This window comes from Halyomorpha halys, unplaced genomic scaffold (assembly GCF_000696795.3).
Source record: "Halyomorpha halys isolate HHAL.00 unplaced genomic scaffold, Hhal_1.1 Scaffold2001.1, whole genome shotgun sequence".
NCBI classification, from domain to species: Eukaryota; Metazoa; Arthropoda; class Insecta; order Hemiptera; family Pentatomidae; genus Halyomorpha; species Halyomorpha halys.
In genome coordinates this window covers 1-23,982 of record NW_027105856.1, presented here as the reverse complement: position 1 = coordinate 23,982, position 23,982 = coordinate 1, and the positions used below count along the sequence as shown (strand labels likewise).

At 31.3% G+C, this 23,982-nt stretch overlaps 1 protein-coding gene across 1 annotated transcript in view; it reads left to right on the top strand.

Annotated features, from left to right (window-relative positions):
- The window catches only part of LOC106690971 (venom protease), a gene marked incomplete at its 3' end in the record, with an annotated part of 28,471 nt that extends 10,097 nt beyond the window's left edge, over positions 1-18,374 (top strand). The window contains 4 exon segments of the mRNA XM_014436595.3: positions 13,632-13,736; positions 13,838-14,158; positions 17,472-17,581; positions 18,265-18,374. Coding sequence (XP_014292081.2) covers positions 13,632-13,736; positions 13,838-14,158; positions 17,472-17,581; positions 18,265-18,374 — 646 coding nt within the window.
- Between the last annotated feature and the right edge of the window lie 5,608 nt (positions 18,375-23,982).

Genomic DNA, 23,982 nt, shown 5'->3' with positions numbered 1-23,982 from the left:
TGTTAGATTAGAAGGCAATAAATAGGCACTCTGATATATTGAAATAATCACAAATATATTTATTGCCTTATATCTGAAAATCTGAATTGACCTTGTACAACTCTGTCTGTATTGTTTATTATATTATAATGCATTTTTGATACCAGGCAAATTCGAAGATCTGATATACAGTACTGTAGGAGCGGTAAAAAGTTTTCATAATTTTGAAGTGAAACTTCTTTACCGAAATAAAATTATATAGGCGGGAGTAAATTGATTTGACGGGGTGGAGGGAGAGAGAGGCAGCGCTGGTGAATCTTAGCAGACAAATTATTACAATTTAATAGGAGAGTAAGAGATAAAAGGAGCTTGTCAACGTCGATTGAGTGAGATTCAATTATCTCATACTCTATTATAACAATATAAAAAAATTTCTGCCAGAATTTACTGAGGAAATGGCTGTGTTCTTTCCTAAGTATTATTCTGAAACTAATATTTTCTGCCTTAATCTATAAAAGGCAACGCAAGATCATTATTAATAAAGTTGTAATACATTATTTCAGTTCCAAGACTACTACTTTTTTTTTCTAGAAAAATTTGCGAAAAACCTGTGTGTCCTAGAAGGAAACGGAGTTAATTTTTGGATCCAGCGCACGAAAAAACACAAACATCAGCTTAAATTCCCTTTTTGAAGACCAGTGACATCTATTAAGCAAAACAAAATAAAAATAAAAACTGTAACCCGAGAGATGAAACCTCAAACGAATTTTAAATTGCATTCGAGTATCTTTTAATAATACCCCACTTATTCCTGTTGAACAGATCCGTTACTTAGGACTAAATCTGGACAAACGACTGACATGGAATCCTCATACAAGACTGAAAAGACAGGAAACTGCTCGTCGTTTCCGACTATTACAATATTTACTAGACAAACGGTCCAAACTTCCAATCCACTACAAAAGACTGATCTACATGACTATTATAAGGCCTATTTGCACATACGGAGTTGAGCTATGGGGCTCCACTAAACCATCTAATTCTTCTCAAATCCAATCCTTACAGTCCAAAATCCTTCGTAAAATCCTTAATGCTCCTTACTTTGTCACAAATCAAATCATCCATCAGGACCTCAATGTCCCCTATGTTGCCGATTGCGCCAGAATTAGATACCAATCCTTCCATAATAAACTTCCCAACCACCCAAACCAACTCGTTTCTAACCTGGCTTCTCCTTCACTACCTAATAATCCTCCTAGGCGTCTGAAAAGAAGATGGCCTCGAGATATTCTCCTTTAGAAAGGTTTTTGGAGTTCTATCAATGGGTAGATTCTCCACATGTTTTTATCATGTCATAATATCACTTACAGAAAATTTAATTGATGTGTATATATGTATAGAGTTGTAAATATCAATAAATAAATTATTAAAAAAATAAATTGCATTCGGCAGCCAAAACTGTATGGAAAATTGTCTAATTAGATTCACCAGTTGTTTTTATTCATTTTGATAAAATTCATAATTTTCGTTTTCATTATAATATTTATTTATTATGCTTTATTGTATGCGATTTCTATAAATATTTTGTAAATAAATTCTTTTATCACTATTTATTTTGTTTTTAATTAAGTCATATAGTAATATTCCACAATAAAATCAATTTATATCTCTGAAAAATGAATGGACACGCATAACTTTATGTATACTTATTTCGCTAGTAGTAGACCTATTTTCCATTTAATGGTAATATCTAAATTATTCTAATAAACATTGTTGATTGAGAAGAATGATGCTTATTTTATTACATAAAATATTTATCATATAGTCAAAAATATTCAAATTTTTTTATACTTTTTATGTGCTTTTAGGTTAAAAATTAGAACACGAAGTACTTAACTTATTTAATCATACCTTGGACGTTTCTGGGACTACGCTTCTCTCACTTCAGCAACTACATTACAATTTAACAATATATATTTTTTTTAAATAAGCTTCTCTACATTGAGGAGTTATCTATCAAAATTCAATATATCAACTTCTGAAAAGTAAAGGTTTTTTTTTTTAGCTAATTAGTTCTATACCAAAAAAATAATTCCGTTTATTTCAAAATGTAATTTTACCTGTCAAACAGGTATTAGAAATAAATATTTTTAAAATAATTATCTTCATGAGATGTTTTCATAATAATTTTTAAATTTAACTTTCCATAAGTGAATATATCGAATTTTGATATAAAACTTCTCAATTGTATATAATCAATAAATTGAATTTCTATTTTTTTTTTAAGAAAAAGGTCAAATAAATAATTTTCCTTACTTACCTAATCTGCTCCAGTATAATTGGGTGAATCACGAATTTCAAATAGTTAACAACCCTAATGAAGTTCGGTCAGAAAAAAAGATTTAACGACCACCAGATTTAAAAAAGATGATAGTTTAATATGACTTTTGGAGGGATGAGGGAGAAGGTGGAAGGTAGTTAAGTTTATTACAGGTGAATAAAAATTTTTTAAAGGTAAAGGTCAAATGGCGAAACAAATTACTAAAAATATGTATTTTTTTATTACATGTATGTTTTATTAAAACATTAATAAAATTTTAGATTATTTAGTAAAGAACCTAGCAAACATGTAATCTTAAATGATATCGTTTCTTTTATCTTTCAATTTTATCGTCAAAATAATTTTTTCAATAAAAAAAAAAAATTGAAAATAAAGATTAGAATTCTTATTGAAACTCGGAAAACAAAATAAAATTAGATCTATAAAAAAATATATATACGTTTTTTTGTTCAAATTAACCAACTATTTTAAAACGATATTAATAATTGACAGTATTGTCTATATAAGTTCTGGACCACTATGATTTACAAAAACATATACTTATTTAAACAATTAATTAAATTATATACTGATTAAAAAAAATTTAAAAGTAATTATTAGCAAATATCACAATCATTCGACCAAAGATACCTGCAGGATGTTTAAAAATGTAAAACAACCAAGACTGCTGTAGATGTCATGGCCAAGAGAACAGCTGGCGGTTAAGAAAGCTATTAACGGTTGGGACATGTCTAAGTCTAACGTGTATACGAAAAACATTATAATTATAGTATTAATACATATCTTTATTTTCAAAGAGATGCCCCGTTTCTAAATGTTTATAAAACTTCAACTATCTTTTTATACTTTAGAGTTTTCTTTAAATATAGTTAGCCATTAAGTGGAAAATGCGGTAGTTGGTATTTTTTTAATTTTATTTATAGATACTTGCAACTGTACATCAAATACATCAAGTAAATTTAAGGTAATATCATATTGGTATGGTACAAGCTACCCATTGATAGCACTCTAAAACATTTTAACTATATAAGGTCTCGAGGCCATCTTCTTTTCAGACGCCTCGGAGGATTGTCCGAAAAGAAAGAGGAAACAAGGATTTGAGTGGTTACGGAGTTTATAATGGAAGGATTGATATCTGGTTCCGACCAGATCTGTTACATGAGGAACATTAATGTCTTTATGGATGATTTTATTTGTGGGAAATATTAATTTTCGCATTGTGAGAAGTGTATAGTCGAGCGTTATATTCATCAGTTATAGCATCGTAACTTGGTTCTAAATAAATGCTCTTATAAAAATAATATAGATGTATAAATAAATGGTTTAAATGTTTATTTCCTATAGTAAAAACATTCAGCACTTGTCATTTATGGCTACATCAGGATAGGGCGTTTATTGTTACAGACATGTGGGAGGAACATGATATTACAAATGAATGAACTTTATTCACAACCCTTTTTGAATGATAAGTTTTACATTCTCTCAGCACAAAAATTGTCACTCAATCTCTTATAAAATACTCTTATAATATAATATTCTATTACATAGAACTCCTTAGGTTATAGATAAGCAGAAACATTCTTGATTAGTCTAACAGAGTTGTTGAAGGACACTCTAGGAGACAAGTTGTATATAGTGGCCTGTAGATAGTAATTATACGTAATATTTAATAGTCTCTGTATCTCCTATATTCGAATTAAGTAAAGTTTATCTTACACCAAATTGTCTAAACATTTCTGTAACTTTTGAACAAAACCAGATTTTTATTAATTAATTAAGGGTAACACAGAGGTGCATATATTCTTTGAAACTGATCACTTTAAAGTTCTGAACAAACTTTTTGACCTTTTAGAATGAACTCGGTATGTTTTGGTGCATTGATGTACCTACAGGTACAGATAGGAATGATACGATATCTGTACTGATACACCTTCCGATAGGATACTTTAGATGAAGTAACATAGTGTTGAATTGAAAGCATCGATACTCTGATAGGGTAGAATGAAAAAGTATTATTTCTTCCGACTGCCCATCGTCACTCAACTTTCTATCGATTTTAATCAGGTTTAATTAGCTACTTTTCATGGAAGAGAAATGGGAATATCCTTTATCATGCGGACTTTATGATATGTTTCATGTAAAATGTGTATGTTTTGCCAGGAAACCTGTTTTTTTCTTTTAAACATAGATTCTCAGTTAATTTCGCGAACTGCTATAACACTAAGATAACTTTTTGACCTATCAGACAGAAGATAAACAGGAAGACTCGAGGTAGCCTAACACTAATTGGCCCCTTGGATTTGCATGGACTGCAGCGAGCATACTGATGACTTGGTTAAGTTGCGCTCATCAGAACTGCTACCAGTAGCTGCTCAATTAACTCGATGTGGTTTGCCTTTGCGGTCCCAGTCCGCACGGTGGCTATCAAGGGGAGCCATAAAATAAGGCGTAAGGGCTACTTTGAGAACGAAAAGGAGGGCGCTTGTGAATAAGTGTTTCTCAAAATTAAACAATTTAGCATTTACACCATCGAAACAAACTTCATATCCATGGCTAAGGGACTCAAATACTGTAATTTCCATAGGCGCTGAGAGGAAATATTGGGGTGATAGTGATATCGTCGAACCTGCTAGCATCTAGTGAATTATGACATTAGTTGTAAACGAAATGAGGTTCTATTAGGATTGGCATGATAATTAGTCGTATTATCAACTATCTACGCATGCAGGATAGCTAACTGCCATATGTAGATACATGGCAGTCGCAATTTAGTAGAGTACAGGAGACCGATTTATAAAATCCAGCCGAAAGAACATGCATCTGATAGAACCCGCTATCTACTTCCAGTTAAAACCTGTAAACTTTTAGTTTCCTTTGTTGTTGTCCTCTCCTTTGACTATGGCTGTCTGGTATATGCTGGACTCCCGGGTGAACTCAAAGCTAAAATTAAACGTCTTATGAATTGCTCAATAAGATTTGTTTTCGGGATCACCTGAGATACCTCTAGTATTATGCCTAGTTGAAGTGTCTCTACGTAATACTCAGCGCCCTTCCTATATCCTACAAAACCTGCATTTCAAATTCTCAGTCCAAACCCGTACTAACAGATATTGTTTATCTGACATCTACGCTCCACTTCACCGAACTGTTGCGTTTGACAAATCTTTTTTTACCGCAGCTTCCTTTCACTGGAACTCCATTCCCTCTACCATTCGTCATATATCAACCTTTCCCTTGTTTAAAACCCTCCTATTTAATCACCCTTTTCTTCTCTAAACATAACCAATATTATAATACTATTGATAATATAGCAGTATTGAACATTAGCATATATTATTATAATTCTAAACAGTTGATATTAGTGAAAAAGTGGTATGGTCGTAAACAACCTGTTCTGATAGTATTTAAACTTCAAAATACGAGCTTTTGGATGTCTAGATTAAAGATATCTTATTGAAAAATACATAATAATATCATTATATTCAGTAAACATCGATGGCTTCAAAAATAATTTGTTATCCTTAAATAATGACATTGTATTATATAACTTAATAATACTCTAATAGGAACATGGCGTTAGAAAATCCTTTTTTTTTTCATGTTGGATGGAAAATAGGGTCGAAAAAAAGAGAACTTTAAAAAAGCAAAAAAAACTGTGATTTTCTAGCTCAAAGGCCAAGGGAGAGGAAATCCCATAGGAGCAGTTAGTCAGGCGGTTAGGAGAATCCACGGCCTTAGCAATTATATTTGGGCTAATAGGGTCCAAGGAGGTCAATCTCCAGCAGGCTGTGCCACCCCTACCAAAGAGATAGTTTCAGTAGCCAAGCCAGCCAGTGATAAAATTTTAATGAACATTTTAACAACTACTAAAAATATGTGACCCGCGTTATTTTTATCGGTGATGCTTTGTTCAAGCGTAAAAGCTAAAGGTAAATTCAACATTTTATAAAGATAATTGTGAACCTTTCAAAGCCATAAAAATAACAGATGAATTAATATAATAAAATGAAAATGTGGGATGGTTAAATATTGCAAATTAATAAACAACATTCAAGGTAATTCAAAGGAAGTATACTATAAGGAAAGATAATTTTTGTCCAGAAAATTTTTGTTATTAACTTAAATGTATGTACCAATATATTTCGATTTCCACACTGTCTTCTACTATAGTTGCCTACATTTTAAGGAGTTTCTGAGTTTTTTATTATGTAGTAGTGGGCGATCTATAAATTCTGTAATGTGCTGGGGCACACATCACTTTAAAGGATTTTTTTTTTTTTTTTTTCAAACCCTCCTGTAATTATGTTATTGAATATTTGGTACATACATATAGGAGGTATATGCTATATGTATATCTGGGTGTTAATGATACCTTGGATTGCCTTTTGGGATTATAAGGTTAGGTGAGGGGTCCAATGAAGGTTGTAACTTGGTTGGCTTACGCTAGTGGATTATTGGAACGGTGGAACGGAGAGGGGTATCACTTTAAAGGAATATTTTTTTTTATTCCTTATTGAAACCCTATCTGACTATTTTAATGAGTATAAGATTTATCTCATATTAAAGTAACTTAATTTTACATTGATATATCGAGTTTAATTAAAATAGTTGAAGCCATTTTTTAGAAAATTATAATAAAGGGAAAATCGAGTAGAAAGTGGTAGTTTCGATTAGTAGATTTTTCGATTAACGAAAAAGTTACCCTAACATCCCAAACATATATCTCCTCTAAATATGTAATTTCACTTTTTTATATATAACTTTTCGTTTTCAAACTAGGCTCTAAACATTCACGCTTACACACTGACTATTTTTAGGGACGCAGTTATTCGGACTCAAAACGTATATTTTTGTCAAAAACTGGAATTCGAAAATTTCCATGGCTGAAATGTTTCCTCTTGATATAGATTCCAAACAGGGGCAACTGAAATTAAAAATATATTTTTAGATCATTTTTACTGAATAAATACTACAAGACAAACATGTAATTTCGTAACAAATAAAAATAGTAATGTAAATGAAAAAATGGAAAATAAAAATAATAGAATACCAAGCATAATAGTAACAAAAGATAAAAATTGAATAGATCATATATTTATTTATGAATTATAAAGTCTTTTAAAAATTTCATTACATAAATGTTAACGCCATGTATATTAAAATATATAATTATGAGAGATAGTTGACCGCGGATGATAAAAGAGGGGAAGGGGGTGCGGTCAATGAAAAACACAAATAAGTATGATTAACTTATTTTAATGTGCCGACGTTTCGGCTAGATTTTCTAGCCTTCTTCAGGGCTAAAATCAAAACAAGATAACAACCACAGTAAGTATAGAAAAATAAAAAAATATAAAAAGAAAGTATAAACAGAATAATTTTACAAAATAGAATTAATAAAATGAAGTGATGAGAGAAGCGGGAAATAAAATGTATGCATAGGTAATTGAAAAAGCGGGTACAATAACTTACTTAAGGAAATGAAATAAAAATAAAGTTATATAATGCAAAGAAGTATAATATGAAAAGAAAATGAAAATTGAGAGGAAGAAAATATATGTAACAATAATAGATGATAAAGAGGCAAATTATAAGTATAGTGTACAAAACTTATAACGTTGGCAAGGAAAATGGATAAAAGTGGAGAAAATAAGGGGAAAGAGTAAAATAAAGAAAGGGGAAAGAAAACAAAAAAGAAGAATAAAAATAAAAAATTAAAATATATATATTTTAATTAGACAGTAAATATATTTAGTTACATTGTTTACTACGTATTTTTGTGAGAAGTATATTTTGGTTTAATAGAAAGATAATTAAACGTGTGTTGTGGGGTTTATCGTGAAATACTGCCAGTGGGATTATTTACCACAATCAACTTGTTGTGGCCTAAGGTCGAGTAGCCAACATATAGTCGCCATGTCGAGTAGCCTACGTACAGTCCCCCTGTCGCTTTGTATTGGTATAGTCTATCAGTCGCTTACTCCAGCCACCAGACCTTGCGGCGTGATCATCGGAGCACCGGTTCCCCGGTGGCCCACCTACGTTTAAGAACAGAACGTTGTCTCTGACATTTTCAGAACGGACTTCAGGACCCCGACCCATCGGAGTTCATCCATTATAAATAACATTTTTTTTTATTGTAATTTTGCTTCAAAGGAAGGACTTTTTTTACTTTAATTTGGTTCTATATTTTTTGAAGGTTTCTTTGTTTTTAATTTAATTTAGGTATTTTGTTTGTATTTACATTACAAATAAATGTTTTGATCCGAGACAGCGTTTCTTTTTGTTAAGCTTTCCTGCAAAGAGACAGAGTTGATTTGAGGTGGCTTAACAAAGTTTTTGGTCCTCCGGGCCGGAACTATTTTATTCTGATAATGTTAGTTTTCATATTTTTTTTTAGTATTATATTTATCACTTAAGTGAATTTTATTAAAGGTTAGCATTTTTCAAATTTATTGTCCTTTAATAGTTTTACGAAAAATTTTCAAAGATTCCGAGAAAAGTGGATTGGATTGGGAAAGGATTCTCATTTCCTTTCTTACAAGAGTAATACTTTTTTGTGCTTTGATTACCGAATAAAAAACTTTATTAACTGCTCCATCCCATACCAGTTCCTATACTGGAAGAAAAATTGAGCCAACGCGACATTGACTGTTTTTTTCTCAATCTTAGAAATATGTAAATCAACCTATTTTTGTGAATTCCGATACCATTTTAGATTTTTATTGACATAAATTACTTAATATTTTATTTTGTTGTTACGTCCTAAGTGTATATCATTACTTTTAGAAATAAATATTAAATTTATAAAAGGGTAGATGTAGATAGTTGACCGTAGATTAATGCTTGAAGCAGTTTGTCGGGGGGTGCGGTCAGCAAAGAACAACATAAATAAACAAAACCATATTTATTTATTTTATGCCGACGTTTCGACCTGAGTTTCAGGTCTTCATCAGGGGTTGTGGCGTGTAAAGGGGAAGGGCTGCATGATTTACACGCCACAACCCCTGATGAAGACCTGAAACTCAGGTCAAAACGTCGGCATAAAATAAATAAATATGGTTTTGTTTATTTATGTTGTTCTTTGCTGACCGCACCCCCCGACAAACTTCTTCAAGTAAATTTATAAAATATGACTGTTAAAATTATATTAAAAATTCATCCGATATAAATCCTTCTTCACACAAGCTTACTTTTCCGCTGCTTCCAACGTTGCTTCATAAAGCTTTTGAGCCGTTCATTGACAAGTCATGCTATCACTCAATCTATCAATCTCAATCCCAAATGATTGGGAGTAGCAATACAAAGAAAATTATGAACGATATTGTAACAAATGATCCCTGGAAAAGGTTTTAAACCCCCCGAATCGCGAACAAAGCTGCCCCTAAAGATTCGCATCGACTGGCCCAATAATGGCTTCTTATTCCATCCCCTTCCTCCCCCCCCCCCTCTCCCTCCAACCCTTCTACCGTTTAATGGCTCTAACTGTAGCAAAGTTTTTCTTCGATTTTACTCCTTTCGAGAGGGCCATTTCTTGTCCCTTTTTTATCTTTCTTGATAGGTAGTTATGAAACTCAGCTTGCTTTAAGTCAACTTAACTCGCTTGTGTTAATGTGCTCCTTATCAACCTTCTATTTTTGTTCCTCTTTAGAAAAAAAAAATTGCCTGGATAAATAAAATTGTTACTGTTTGAGGTTCTTAGAATAATAAACTGCACACTAATAGAACCTTGCTCTTTTCAAATCTATGCTTGTATCACGTGAAATTAAATCTGTGTTGTTGTAAATAAATAATAAGTAAAATAAACATACGAGAACGGAATAATTCCAATAAATTAATATGCCCTTTTTCTGGTAATTTGTTGAAAATTTCCCCCTAAAAAAATCAACAAAGTTTAAAATTGTAGAAGTCATGGAAGAATATATATGTACATATAAAAACATAAGATAAAACTTTAGTAAAGAACATACAATAAAATGATAATCTTGTCAATTCGCAAAAGACAAATAATAATAAAAAACTACAAACTACTTAAAACTTAAAATTAATAAATATGTATCAAATATAAATTGTAATGTTAAGTATTGTTGAAGAAAAATAAAATGTTCAATTTTACTGAGCTTATAAAATGGAATAATTCAAGAAAAAATAAAATGTTTTTTGGGTAGATGAGTTCCTATAATCACTCAGAAGTAGATATCGTGTGTAAATCGGTAGACGGTTTTACAAAAAAAATCGTGGGAATGGTGAATTGCCTTCTTTGCGCAATCTGTTGGTTAAACAGGCTTTTGTTCTCCAAAGTCTAAATGGTTGTAGAGAAGAATACGGTTAATAAGCATAAACACCTCAAAGGATATTAGTTACAAACCAACCGGATACTTAATGTTATGCTCCAAACAAATCATAGGCAAATACAAACCTAAGTCGAACTCAGTCAGGAAAATATTTACGCGCTGACTCTTAATAATATAAATACTTCTTATTATTCAATTAAATTTAAATTTATAATAGGTAATAGGCCTTAAAAATATATTATATATTTTATATTAATTCAAATAAATTAATTAATTTACAATAAATAAAAACTAAGATGAATGAACAACCTTGACAGTCTCCAACAAATTCATAACACGTACCTTTATTGGTACCGTGGAAGTGGAGCACTTTCCTCATTAAGGTATAACATTGCTCTAATAACGTAAAAAACTTCGTATCCCTGAGTGTGGCACACCAGTGGTTATGAAAAGTCCAAAAGAGTTGGGACAGAAAGGATTGTACTTTCCGATAGGCGTTTGCAATGTTTAGTCGAATAATAATTGTAGTTTTTATGTTTTTTTTGTTTCTCTTTCTGTCATTTTTTCAAACAACATGCAGGTTAACAAGAATTCTTTAACTTGTTTTACTAGATTGTTTCTTCACGAAGTATCATAAAGTTGTTTAAGAAGCAAGTATCAATTTTAATTATTAATCTCTTCCTTCGTCGAAATTTCCAAATATGTAATAATAGATTGATGAGATCCTCAACGTTTGAATGTAAATCATTAAAAACAATAAGAAGATGTTAACAGTTTTTGGGCGCAGTATATCAAAAATGTAGCTCATATTCATTTTTTCTAAAGTTATTTACAATACGCAAAAAAAAAAAAAAATTAATTTAGTTGATATTCTGAAGAATCAATGTAGTAAGGAAGAGAGATTCTTAGAAATTTCTTATTCACTTTAACATTGATGTTATACCCAAGAATCCGCTTAAATCATGAAAAAATGAGTAGTATATTTGCTTGCTGCCTTGGAATCGCAAATATTAAATAAGAAGAATGGAGGAAAGAGGGGGGAAATGCAAATAATAAAAAAGCCAAGAGAAAGAAAAAGTTTTCTTTAGCAAAGGAAACACGCCCTGGAGGACGGATTAAAATAAGAATAATATTTAAGATATTTCTTTTCTGGACTCAGAAATGAATTAAGATAATAGCTGAATATAATTAAATAAATTTAGATAATTCGTTTAATTGAAATTTTAAAACAAACATTTTTAGTTACTTGTGTAGTGTTTTCGACATTATTTTCATTTTAAAGATAAGAAATTAATATAGATGTAGAAAATCAATTAATTTTCTAATCATGAGAGAAGAATAAGATAGACTTAACATCTGGGCACTTTTTACTTGAGAACTATTACAAACAAGAGGGCTTCTGGTTAAACCTTCCTAAGTTTAAGCCAGCTTTTCTTGTCTGGTCACATTGGAGTTACTAAGTGATATGGAAGAAAGAGGTGGAATAAACTCCGTTTTCATCTTATATCGACCGACTACATTTATTCTAACATTGTTTGAAAATTTTTAAAAACTCAGAACCATGAATATACTTTTATCAGGTTGTTATCAATTTTTTTAAAAGTATTTTAAGTAAAGTTCAGTCCTTATACAAATAAAGCTGAATCACCCACTTCCATTACCCTCTTAAAGGACTGATACACCAAAAAAAAGAAATTATCACTTTCTTAAAAAATTCCTTAGAGCATCATGGACTTACACCGCTAAGGAGCTCCTGTAAAACATCACTCCTTAAGACCATACAGATCTTTCAGTCTGAATCCTTTCAATACATCGCTCGCGGTCCCTTCTACATCACCAACAAATCCTAAATATATCATTTGTGACTGCAACCTACACTCAATGTGACATCAAGTCTGTTTCAAAAATTGTTTTGCAAGTCAATGATTATAATTTTCACGGTTTAAGTTACTAGGATTGTCTATAAATAACTCAGTCTAGTGACAGTTTTATATTTGTTCGTATAGTGATTTAGTCTGATATTTTTAAACTGTATCTCTTTTTTTAAAAACAGTTTCTAATGACAGTATTATTTTGTACTTGATAAGATTTTCATAAATCACACTAATACAATAAATTGCTTGCAATGTTAGTTCTAGATAAGTGATAAATATAAATTTAAAATTTTTAATTGTCTTTTAATTTATTGATATGCCAATCAACTTAAGAATTATTACTATCAAGTGAAAGAACCTAAAACAAAGTTGAATTTTACAACAAAAATTCAGGACAGGTTGACATAACTAGTTAAACATACGTAAAACGATTTACCTTCCTCGAGGGTATCTCTGACTGCCTAACCTTCGCCCACAACATTCTGGGTTAACTTTTTAAACAATGCCTACAGCAATTTTTATTTCATAGTCTATTCTTCTACGATTTATACCGTAGATTACTATTAACAAGAACTAAAAATCTTTCAGAACTTTTATTATTACATTGTTTTTTATATCTTTGGATTTCCAACGGTTGATAATACCTCTATATTACTACTCTTGTTTTGAAATTTATTTATTTATTTTCAACCTCAAAATAATATTTTTCCTCTGTTACCCTTTAGAAAATTATCAAATTCATTAAAGTCGTTGAAGAAGTTTACGAAAAAATTCTTAAAAGTGTAAAATTCATGATATAAAGTGACGGTTCAGGTAAGTAGATTTTGAAGAATAAATTCCGTAAGATTTCGGACATATAGTTATTATAAATATAGAATTTCAGCTTCGTACAACTTTTCGTTTTTGAGCAACAGACCATTGTACGAGACTAGGTTATTTTGACCCGGAGAAGTTTATTTATATTGAACTTGAATTTGAAATTTTTCACAATCGCATTACTTACTATATATTCCCCATATAAATAAATTAAAGTAAAAAATTATATATAATAGAGTAATTTTGTAGGATTCGTTTAGTGAAGATCTCAAATATTAGTTTGATCTTAATCAATTAATTACATTTTTGTTTTTGTTTTCTTTTTAGAATTCCGAAGAAACCCTAGCGAAGAACACGACGAAGACTGCAGCGAAGAAGAACATTTCCACCATGGGTTACACAGTACTAGGCGTGAAAGCTTTACCTCTCCAGGTTAGTGTTCCGAAAATATTGTTAATAACAATCTAAATCTTACCTAAGATAAAGTTAATTAAATAATGAATCAAACATAATAAATAATGTTATGCTCATAGGAACGTTATGGAGGATACCGACGAGTCCGATTTATGATGAATTCGTTGATCGCTTTCATTCTCCGAATCGCTACGACCAGAAGAACAAAGAACACAAGAGAGAAGACCCGATACGCTACACGACAGAGAGATGGAGGCCAAATGATGACAGTTTTGGGACCAAGGGAAAAGATGACCGCGAAGTTCAGGACTCGAGGCAGACGTCCACTACATCTTTCCCTCAGAGGTCGAGAACTACTTCAGGAGAATCTTTTGGAAATGAAGTCGAAAGGGATTCTTTAGAAGGATTGGACGGTGTTAAAATGAGGCTCTCTGAAAAGTGTAAGTTTGAAACAGAATAAGTCTGATTCATTATTAAATATAAATAATAATACATCCTCAACGTAATACTAACAAATAGGGTAGGTAGCTTGTTCTACTCTCCTTCAAAGGAAAAGTGAAGCCATTAGTTGGGGCTAACGACGCCCCCGGGGCTAAGGTTTGCTTTTAGGCCTATATACGCCAATGTAATTTAACCTGAAATAAAGTTAGTGTACTCCTCTGCCACGCCCCTGGAGTTCATCACAATAAGATCCCTAGGAGGAGTGGACTCATTTTTGATTCAAAATGGTTGATTTTATTTAATGAAACACTAATATAATTGAATTCATTATGAATCAATTTGTGATTTTTAATTTGATAAGAGCGAACCTTTTTTTTTATTTGACGTAATGGACTATACTGTTTAGAATTAAAGATTTGTAAATTCTATGAGTTAATGTTAACTCGTTGATCAGTTCACTATTTCGAGTACGCTATAACATGCACGGGATCTCGTTATAAGAGTGTTCTAGGAGAGAACTATTCCTGGCTAAATAATCATCTAACCCTTTACTAGGTATGTAAACATTATTACAAATATATTGTACTTTTTAAAAATGAGTATATACCAGCATACGTGTGTAAAGGAGACAAACCATTGAAACTACTATTCAATCAAATGTGAAATCCTTTTTACAAAACAGTTATCACATTTTCATTAACTCAACGCTTATCCCTTGGTCCAAATCTGTAGAATACCTCGGTTTAACTCTGGACAGACATCTAATATTCACAGAAAAAACCAAACGGAAAGGTAGACAAAAGGGCCAAAAAATCCAAATTTAGCTCCCAAAATAAATTAATTCTGTATAAATCAATTATTCGACCTCAATTCGCTTATGCTTCGTCCATTTAGAGGTCAATATGTTTAACCAAGTACAGAAACTGGAATAATACAAAATGTATCAATGAGAATAGTGAACAATTACCAACACTTAAATAACCACCGTGCTCCTAGACTTGCAGCTCCACTCAATACAAAAATTTGTCTTAACACAAACTGCTACATATGTTAGTAAAGCAATATCTTCTGAAAATACAGATCATGTATTTATTCTATTTATTAATTTTTTTTTAGGTTTTTGTTTAAATCAACATTTAATTGAAAAAATTTATAAATTATATACAATTTTATTTATACACAATACATTCGGTAAGGGAATGAAGAATTTTTGAAGTGAATAAAGGTTTGTTATTATTATTGTCTGTCTGTTCTTGCTGTTGTGGGTTGAGTATCTGAGGTCCCCCAGAAGATTTTTTTTTCTAATATTTTAAAAAAAAAATTTCACTATACGTGCTTCGTAAGAGTTGAGTGCTTGCTGAGAGACTGTTGAGCGTCTCTTAGCACATTCATAGGCAACCTCAAGATATTCTCGCCTGCCACAGTTGATTTTGTTATCATGTCATTGTTGGATATTATGAATGGAGTGGTGGTAGTTCCTTCCAAATGCATAGATACAGTTCCTTCCATTCTATAGGCAGTTCCTTATATTTCCTCAGTTTTTTTTCCAACAGTGAAGCTTATATCATTCTTGTTTGGATCCTAACACCAATAAGTCCTGCTTTTTTGCTCTTAAATCTATAAGGAGGATATCTGTTTATTATTATGCGCACCATGGTCCGAGATAATTAATTCATCCCAATAGAACTAGAGGGGATCTGTTTGGAGGAGTCTATTTCGGTGTTTCTTATTATACTATAAGTATTCAAACTGCTAATACCCAATCTAATGCTCACACCAATACCATTATGATTTTCGCACCCAAGTTGCAATTATATCCAAATTAATCTATTAGAATGTTTATGTTTATTTCTATTTTCCAGACCTTTTGTAAGGCTCAGAGCTTTCCCTTTAATTTTGAGTTTTTCTTGGGCCACCTCATTTAATTTCATGAATGTACCAGAGCTGAAATATTTCTTGTAAGCAATGTTTCTAGCATAAGTTCCACTTTTCTTAATTGAAGAGCTTTCTACAAAAAGGTTCCAACTAAAATTTCTTCTAACTTTTGAAAGATATGAAAAAAATGTCCCAGCTTTGACCAAATTAAATCTCAGTTTTGGCGCCTAAGAGCCTTCATTAAGTATTAAGGACTGGTCCATTGCTAGCAACAGTCACATTTTGTCCCGAAGCTTTTTACCCTGAAAAAAGTCTTTGCCGAATTTCATAGCTAGAGAGCTCTTCAGTTAATACCTTACTGTTTTATTAATTAATGGTAACCATTAATTATTTCTTAAGATATCAAGTAGGTATCATTAATGAAATTAAATCTGATTAAATAATTGACAATTATTAAATTAGAGGATAATTAATAATTAATAAAAGTTCCAGAAAAAATTGGATTGAAGAATAAATTTTGTAGAAGATTCCGTATTAAAACCAAAAGATGCCCCTTAATAAATAACTTAAATATTTCAAACACGCTAATTATATGGTAAGCTCTTTACAGTACCGTAGATATAGATTTTTGGCAGAGAAATGGGTTTCTCACAGGAAATTTCTTGCTGAACATATTAAGTTAAAGGTTTCATAAAAATAATAATAAGTAACAAAATGGTGGCTAAACAATTCTCAAGATCTTTTAAGCTATATTCTACGAGATAAAAAATAAAGTTTTAAATTCGTTTATATTTTGTAAAATATGTCTCTTCACGTTCAATAGTAACACGAGGTTTTCAGTTTTTCAAATAATAAGAAATCAACATTTTACAGGTTTATGCATTAGACCTGTTCTAGGAGATGATCGTGGCACACACAGACACGGACCATTGGCAAAAAATGGGGTTATTAGACTCTTTAGATCCTGAAACATACACGGCAGTTCCATCTGCTTTTAACTATCATGAGCTGCCAGGAGCATGTGCATAGCAGATTTTCGAAAGGAAAACCCATACTGCAATATTCCTGACTTGTTTTAATAGTTAAAAGTTGTCGTTGGAACAGAACTATAGACACGTTGATAAATGCATATCGAAACTTTGATCAAATAACAATTATTTCCTTACTTAATAGCTTTTGAAAATTAAAAATTGGTTGATATAAATTAGCCACACTGTATTTTTAAGATTTGAGCTTTAGTTCTGGAATGTTTATTACTTAACTATCACCTATTTCAGTTGAAGTTACTATTATTAAGCTCTCTAAAATAAATTTTATATTTCAACCTTATCCACACATCCATTTAATAACTTATTTTTCCATTATGGACATCAAAATATGAAAAAGAGAAAACAAATACATCATAAAGTGATAACAGTATTTTATATTGTTGCGCAGGGTGTAGCCGATACGAGAAAAAATGCGTAGCGAGGCGAACGACGAGAAATGGCCTAACTACAAGGATTATTGGAGGACGCCGTGCGCAGCCAAAAAAACATCCCCATATGGTAAATACGATTTATGAACGGCCATATGTTTATTTATTACACCTTTTTATTTTACTGTATTACTTAATTTGTAGGCGACTATCTCCTTAACATTTTTGTACCTTAGAACTTTCATACCAGATCGCTGACACCAATGTAATAATTAACCCCAAACGGGTTGTAATAAATAAAAATTATCACTAATAAACGAGGCTTAAGTGACAGTAGCTTCATTTCAGCGACAGATACTAATACTGTAAGGCAGATACTGGCAGTAACTTCCTACAGCTTACGCTATAGGCAGTTGCTATGGCAGTTTCTGTATTGGCTGAAAAGTGCCACCATATGAATGAACTTAAGCTTGACATATATTTTCACCAATCACGCTAATATAAATTTGTTGTTCAATTTGATTCCATTTATAGAATATTTTTCTTCAAGTCCATTTTTATTTTTTATGTTATATCTCATCAAACATCGCTTTCATAGGCCCTTAGATTATCAATTTCGGTAAGCATGATGTCTACTACTATAATCTTATAATTAGTATATTATCAGTGTAATATAATTGTCATCAATAATAGCATTTGTGATATTAATTAAACGTTTTGACTGGCAAAATATCGTAGAATAAGGAAATAGTGAAAACTTTTGTGACTTTATTTATATTTATTTACATATAATTTATTTAAATTCTTTCACAGGTGATGATTGGGTATGGTATAGGGGAGAACAAGCAGTGGCTTTGTGGTGGTAGTCTCATCAGCAGTCGATTTGTCCTGAGTGCGGCGCATTGCTCACAGACTGCCAAGTTGTAAGCCATTTGCTATATTTTCCTAGTATATATCTTTGCAAAACTATTATATTGGAATTTCTTAATTAATTTATTATGACAAATATTTATTCATAATTCGCCGATATTCAGAGAAAATAAAGAAAAAGTAAAGTATACTTGTAAACTTTATAAAAAAGGTAACATTAGTTCATTAATTAAAACAAAATAATCGTTTTTACAACGAACAAAAAAATTTATACTCTCTCTTTGTTGGAATAAGTTTCATCAAACACTTATTTTTTTATCTCCTCCAATAATTGATTCTTTATATTCTTTGTTCTGTTATTCATTTTCAGGCGTTTAAATGGATATGTAATTTACCTCAGCACTGTTTTGTTTATTTTCTACAATTAATAATTTTTAAACGTCAGCTAACAGGACGGATCTGTATAGATTCTTCGCCATTTCTACTTCTTAGATAGGTTTTATTTTTTTTTTTTTTCCTATCTTCATTGCTACAATAACTATAATCTTTTAAGATGAAACATTTATAACATCGGATATAAATGCGTAGTCTTGTTAAGTTGCTAATTATCCATAGCTAATTTCAAAAAGAAAAATCCTTCTTCACAAACTTCATCTCGAATTATTTTCATTTTACTCATTTCAAAGCATTCTTTTGAACAGAAAAATCTAATTTTTTTTAGTCAATTTTTATTAGGTTAAATATTTATTCATCACACTTGCATGAATATGCTACGATAATTCAACCCTATTGAAAGTTATTATGAACGAGCTTTTTTCCAAATATAATATTTGGTATCATAAATTGGAAGGCAGTAGTAATTAACTGATAAAACTGGCGATTTATAATCAGGATGATTCTCAAAGAATAGAAACTCTTCCTAAATGTACCAAAGGTAAGGGGTAAATAAATGGTACCTAGACCTTGCAAGGAATGAGTTGGGAACATTAGCGGGTCTCTTCGTTGGCCATCGTCACTTAAAATATCACCTCAAGAAGAAGATAGAAGAAGATTCCATATGTCATCTGTGCTTAGAGGACGAAGAAAAGGCAGAGTATATACTAAGTGGATGTGAAACTCTGGTCTTTTACATATCCCAATACTTAAACCTTAAGATATTACTAGAAATAACCCAAAAGTTTAAGGTTAATGGCTTCGTCAGAAGCATCAAATCTCTATGGGATTTTTAAACAACTAATGGAAAACTCACAAAAGATCCAAATGGGTCGAGATGAAGAAGGGTTTCCTTTCCCATTAGTATAATAATGTAATAAATACAACATCATAACTTTCAAATATATTTTTTATTTCAGTTGAAATTTAAGTTTAAATCCAATAGGTAAACCTTTATTCGGATCAAATTTTAGTAATATTGAATAAACTTCTATATTATTAAAATACCTACTCTAAATGTTACCGGTTTGGCTTTTTTTGGGGGGGAGGAGAGGAAATCTGACAAATTTATCAAGTAAGAAATGTTAATAATGACGCCTCAGAAGAACTTTTAACTCCAACTTAAACCAAAATCCTTTAGTTTACTCCCTCACCAGCACTCCCCACCAGCAATAACGAGCTAAGCCCCTAATCCGGAACGTGTGCCCCATCAACTCTGTTTGTTTCAAGATCTATTCATCCCCATTGGTGGCCTATTCACACGGACCTCCGCTCTCTGCAAGGGTTATTCACTGGGATAAGAACCTGTAAACCTCCTGCTAATGAAAACCTGGGGGATCAAAACCGACTAATTTCATGATTTTGTTGTGCTCCATTCATTTTCTCCCCCCACTCTATTGACACCTTCCTAATGACTCTATTCACCGATAAATGAGCCATCATCATAAGACTTGACTATTATACCTTTTATCCCGGCTAGCCATTAATCCATTCAATATTACATCAAAATAAGTTATTCCAAACGACAAAGCCATGATGGCGTGATTGATTGTACGCTAATATTGTGTATTATCTAGTGTATTTACCGTATATAATATTTTCTTACAATACTAATCTATTTACAGGAGGTCGATGCGCCATACTTTTCATAAAACATAAATTTCCAAATGATTTTTAAAATTAGAATTTCCTGATTATTTATGGTTTTCCTCTGGGCTAGTAAAATACATTTCTATTTTTATATAAATTTTCTTACTGATCTCATATTTATTATGTATTCATATTTCTGACATTCTGCCATTTTGTTTAAAAAAAGTTAAAAAGGGTGTTATTATTATATACTGATATATTTCCTATATATTATTTATTACATTAATTTTATTGAATAATAGCCAATATTTGTTTTCTTTACACTTAATTTTTTTATTACTGATACTTTTGCATACCTTTTACTACGTTAGTAATTTTTTTCTTCGTTCTTGAGTTTTTCTTTCAGCATATGCTTGTTATATATACATATGTATACTCATGTATTTAAACTATTTGGGTTAATTATTACTTCCTAAAAACGTTTTTTATACAATATCTGTTCTTGTATTTTTGTCAGATTATTCTTCTGTAATTTAAAAATTAGTTTCCACCGCTAAGCGCATTTTATATTAAACCTGAAACTCTTCCTGATTTCTTGATTTTTTTCTACCTTTAATTTATATAAAAATGTCTATAATTCACCGATATTTCGGAGTCCTCCTCCGTCCTCCGTTCTTGTATGCAAAAAATACTACATTCATGTACCTCCCTATGTCTATATCCATATGTTACTACTCCAGCCTTTCTTTTTTAATGTGAAAAATGTTCGGAAACGACACCGTCTGAGTATCTATATCAGACTAAAAAGTGGGATTATTGCCATAATTTAATAATCAGTTAGTGGTATTATCATAACCACCTTTTTGTACCTAGGCCATTAAAAGCTGATTTGAAGTGCTATCGTGTCCATATGCAACTAGAGTAGGTGCTTTATGATCTACTTACTTTGCCGAATGATTAAGTCATGGCATTTATTTGTTGCAAAATTTAATTATCTTCAATTCAATCTATTTTAACTTTTATGTTATAATTCATCACTTATAGAAAAAAAATATGAAATTTTGTAATTCGTTATTTTGACAAAGTAGGATTAAGATAAATACGTGTCCATATCGAGTATATACTTATGTATAGTAATATTTTGGCAAAATTAAAATAAAAAAATCATTTTTTGGTTTACGTGTATGATATACTATTTGACAGGAAGGTCCTTTAGGTTAGGGTTCATCTGAGAGGCCAGCTTCTCCAAAATCAATAACAATCAAAAATACAATAAAAAAATAAAATGAAAAATACATAATTGATTACTTAAGGTAATTAGTAAAACTGTTAGAACCGCCAGAAATGCTTTCCCGTATAAAGTGCGGTAGAAATTACTTTTTAAAATTATTCCCTTCATTATTATTATTATTACTTTAAACCACTGGAATTTTTCTGCTTGAATTGTCAAATCTACTTTATTTTAGCTTGAAATTTTATTTGATGTAGCTGGAAACACTGTGGAGCTACTGAGACTTTAGGAGAACCTGATGTGTTGGGGGGTGGGCACAAGAACGGTTGGTTCAGAAGGGTGCTGGTTCGATTCTCACCTGTGCCGGTCAATATTCATTTTGAGATAAATCTTGACACTTCCACTCTGGGGCTGTACAGTTCCTCAATGAAGGACTTGAGCCAAAAAAAAAAAAAAGAAGAATTTTCAACTAATCTAGTAGTTTATTATTTATAAGTTACTTTATAAGATTGTTACACAATCCAGATTAAAAAAAATGCCAACTTCATTTAAAAACCTACCTCATTTTTTTATTAATAAAATAATCCTTTATTCGCTAGATATGATGTACCAGAAATAAAATATATCCAAAATTTTATTTAAATAATTTCAGCCACTTAGAGAAATATGCGCAGCTTTGTTAACGTTGTTAAAGATATCCATTTGAGAGCCCCTTAAGAATTTTACTCGGCTGTCAATTTGGTATTTGTACATGACGTTTTGCAAGATAGATAACATACGGCCAGAGGGGACAAAATGTATGGGTCTGACGTATTTCTGGATGTCGCAGAGGTTTGACAGGTTCTGACACGCGGCCTCTTAGAATTCAAGTCGATATCCTCCCCCGACCTCCTTCTCTCTAATACTTCAATACTTTTCTGACATATTTTTTTCCAACAGAAAACCCCTATCATCAATGCTTATGAATCTGATGAAGTTGCAACAATGAAAACTGAGTGTATAGAACACATAAAATGATTGTATTAAAGTGGCCAAGTGGTGCTTTTTCTATTATGATATTGTGATAAGATTTATGGGAGATAAATAAATTATTCGTGTTATACATTGCTTATTTATTATTTTTATTAGAATAAAAAAAACTAACGATAGCATTTTGAACATTTTTTTTCTCTCGGATTCTAGTAGTCAAAGTTGTTGATCCGCCATTTTTAATATAACCATTGAGCCTAAACATTCTATTATAGGCTGAAATGAAAGCTAATTAAATTTACTTCAAATATCATTCATATGGATGTTCTCGTAGGATGAATATTTTTGACGGTGTATCAAAACAAAAGCTTTATGGAAGGGATTCGATGTAAATTTGATTAGCAATTATTCCAATCCATGTTTAGACCCTATTGTTCATAAATGTTTAGGTCCTATTGTTCTCATAAAATCAGCGAGTAACAGAAAATATTTAATGAAATGAAATGAAAAATATTTTATTATTTTAGGACTAGGTCGCTTTAGAACAGTTACAAAGGTCATTTTAATTTCACAATTACATATTGTTGGCCACACATAATTATAACTATATTAAAATTGTATATAAATAATTTTAAATAAAGAGAAGAAAAAAATAAATTAATTAAAAAAGTAACTGACTAAATGCATAAAAAACAAAACAAAAAAATAGTTACAAAATATCTGTACTATTATAATATTGGTTAAGTAAAAGGTAGTTAAACAGAAGTGTTTTAAACGAAGGAAGGGTTGGTTGGTACATGACGTTTGTTACAAGGAATGGAATTCTAGAGATATATAGCTCAAGTAAAAAATTATTTATCAAACGCAGCAGTTTTGAGAGGTGGAGAGTAGATGTCAAATAAACAGGACCTGGTGGTACGGGATTGGACTAAGAATTTGAATTGCAGGTTTTCTAGGATATAGGAAGGAATTTGGGTACTAATTACTAGGATTAGAAAGGAAACTAGGAAATACTGGCATCGGGAGGATGGATAGAGCCACTTCAGTTTGGCGAAATACTGGGTTATGTGCGCATCTCTGATGATCCCGAAAACAAATCGTACTGCGCAATTCATAAGACATTTAAGTTTAGATTCAAGATTACCCGATAATATTCCACCATATGTCATGCAGCTATAGTCAAATCAGGGGAAAACAAGAAAGGAAACTAAGAGTTGATGGGTTTTAAGTGGAAGGAGATAACGGATTCTATTGAACTGCTTTAAGGTAGCTATGGTTCGACGGAAAATTTAGGCAATATGTGGTTTCCTGGATAAAGTTTGATCAAAAGTGACAACCAAATTAGTAGAGGGAATATGGGGGAGCTGGGACACTTTTTTGAGCAGGGAGTTCCTCGACTTGCCACCAGAGTGCAGGGTTGTTAGTTCAGACGGTGACCG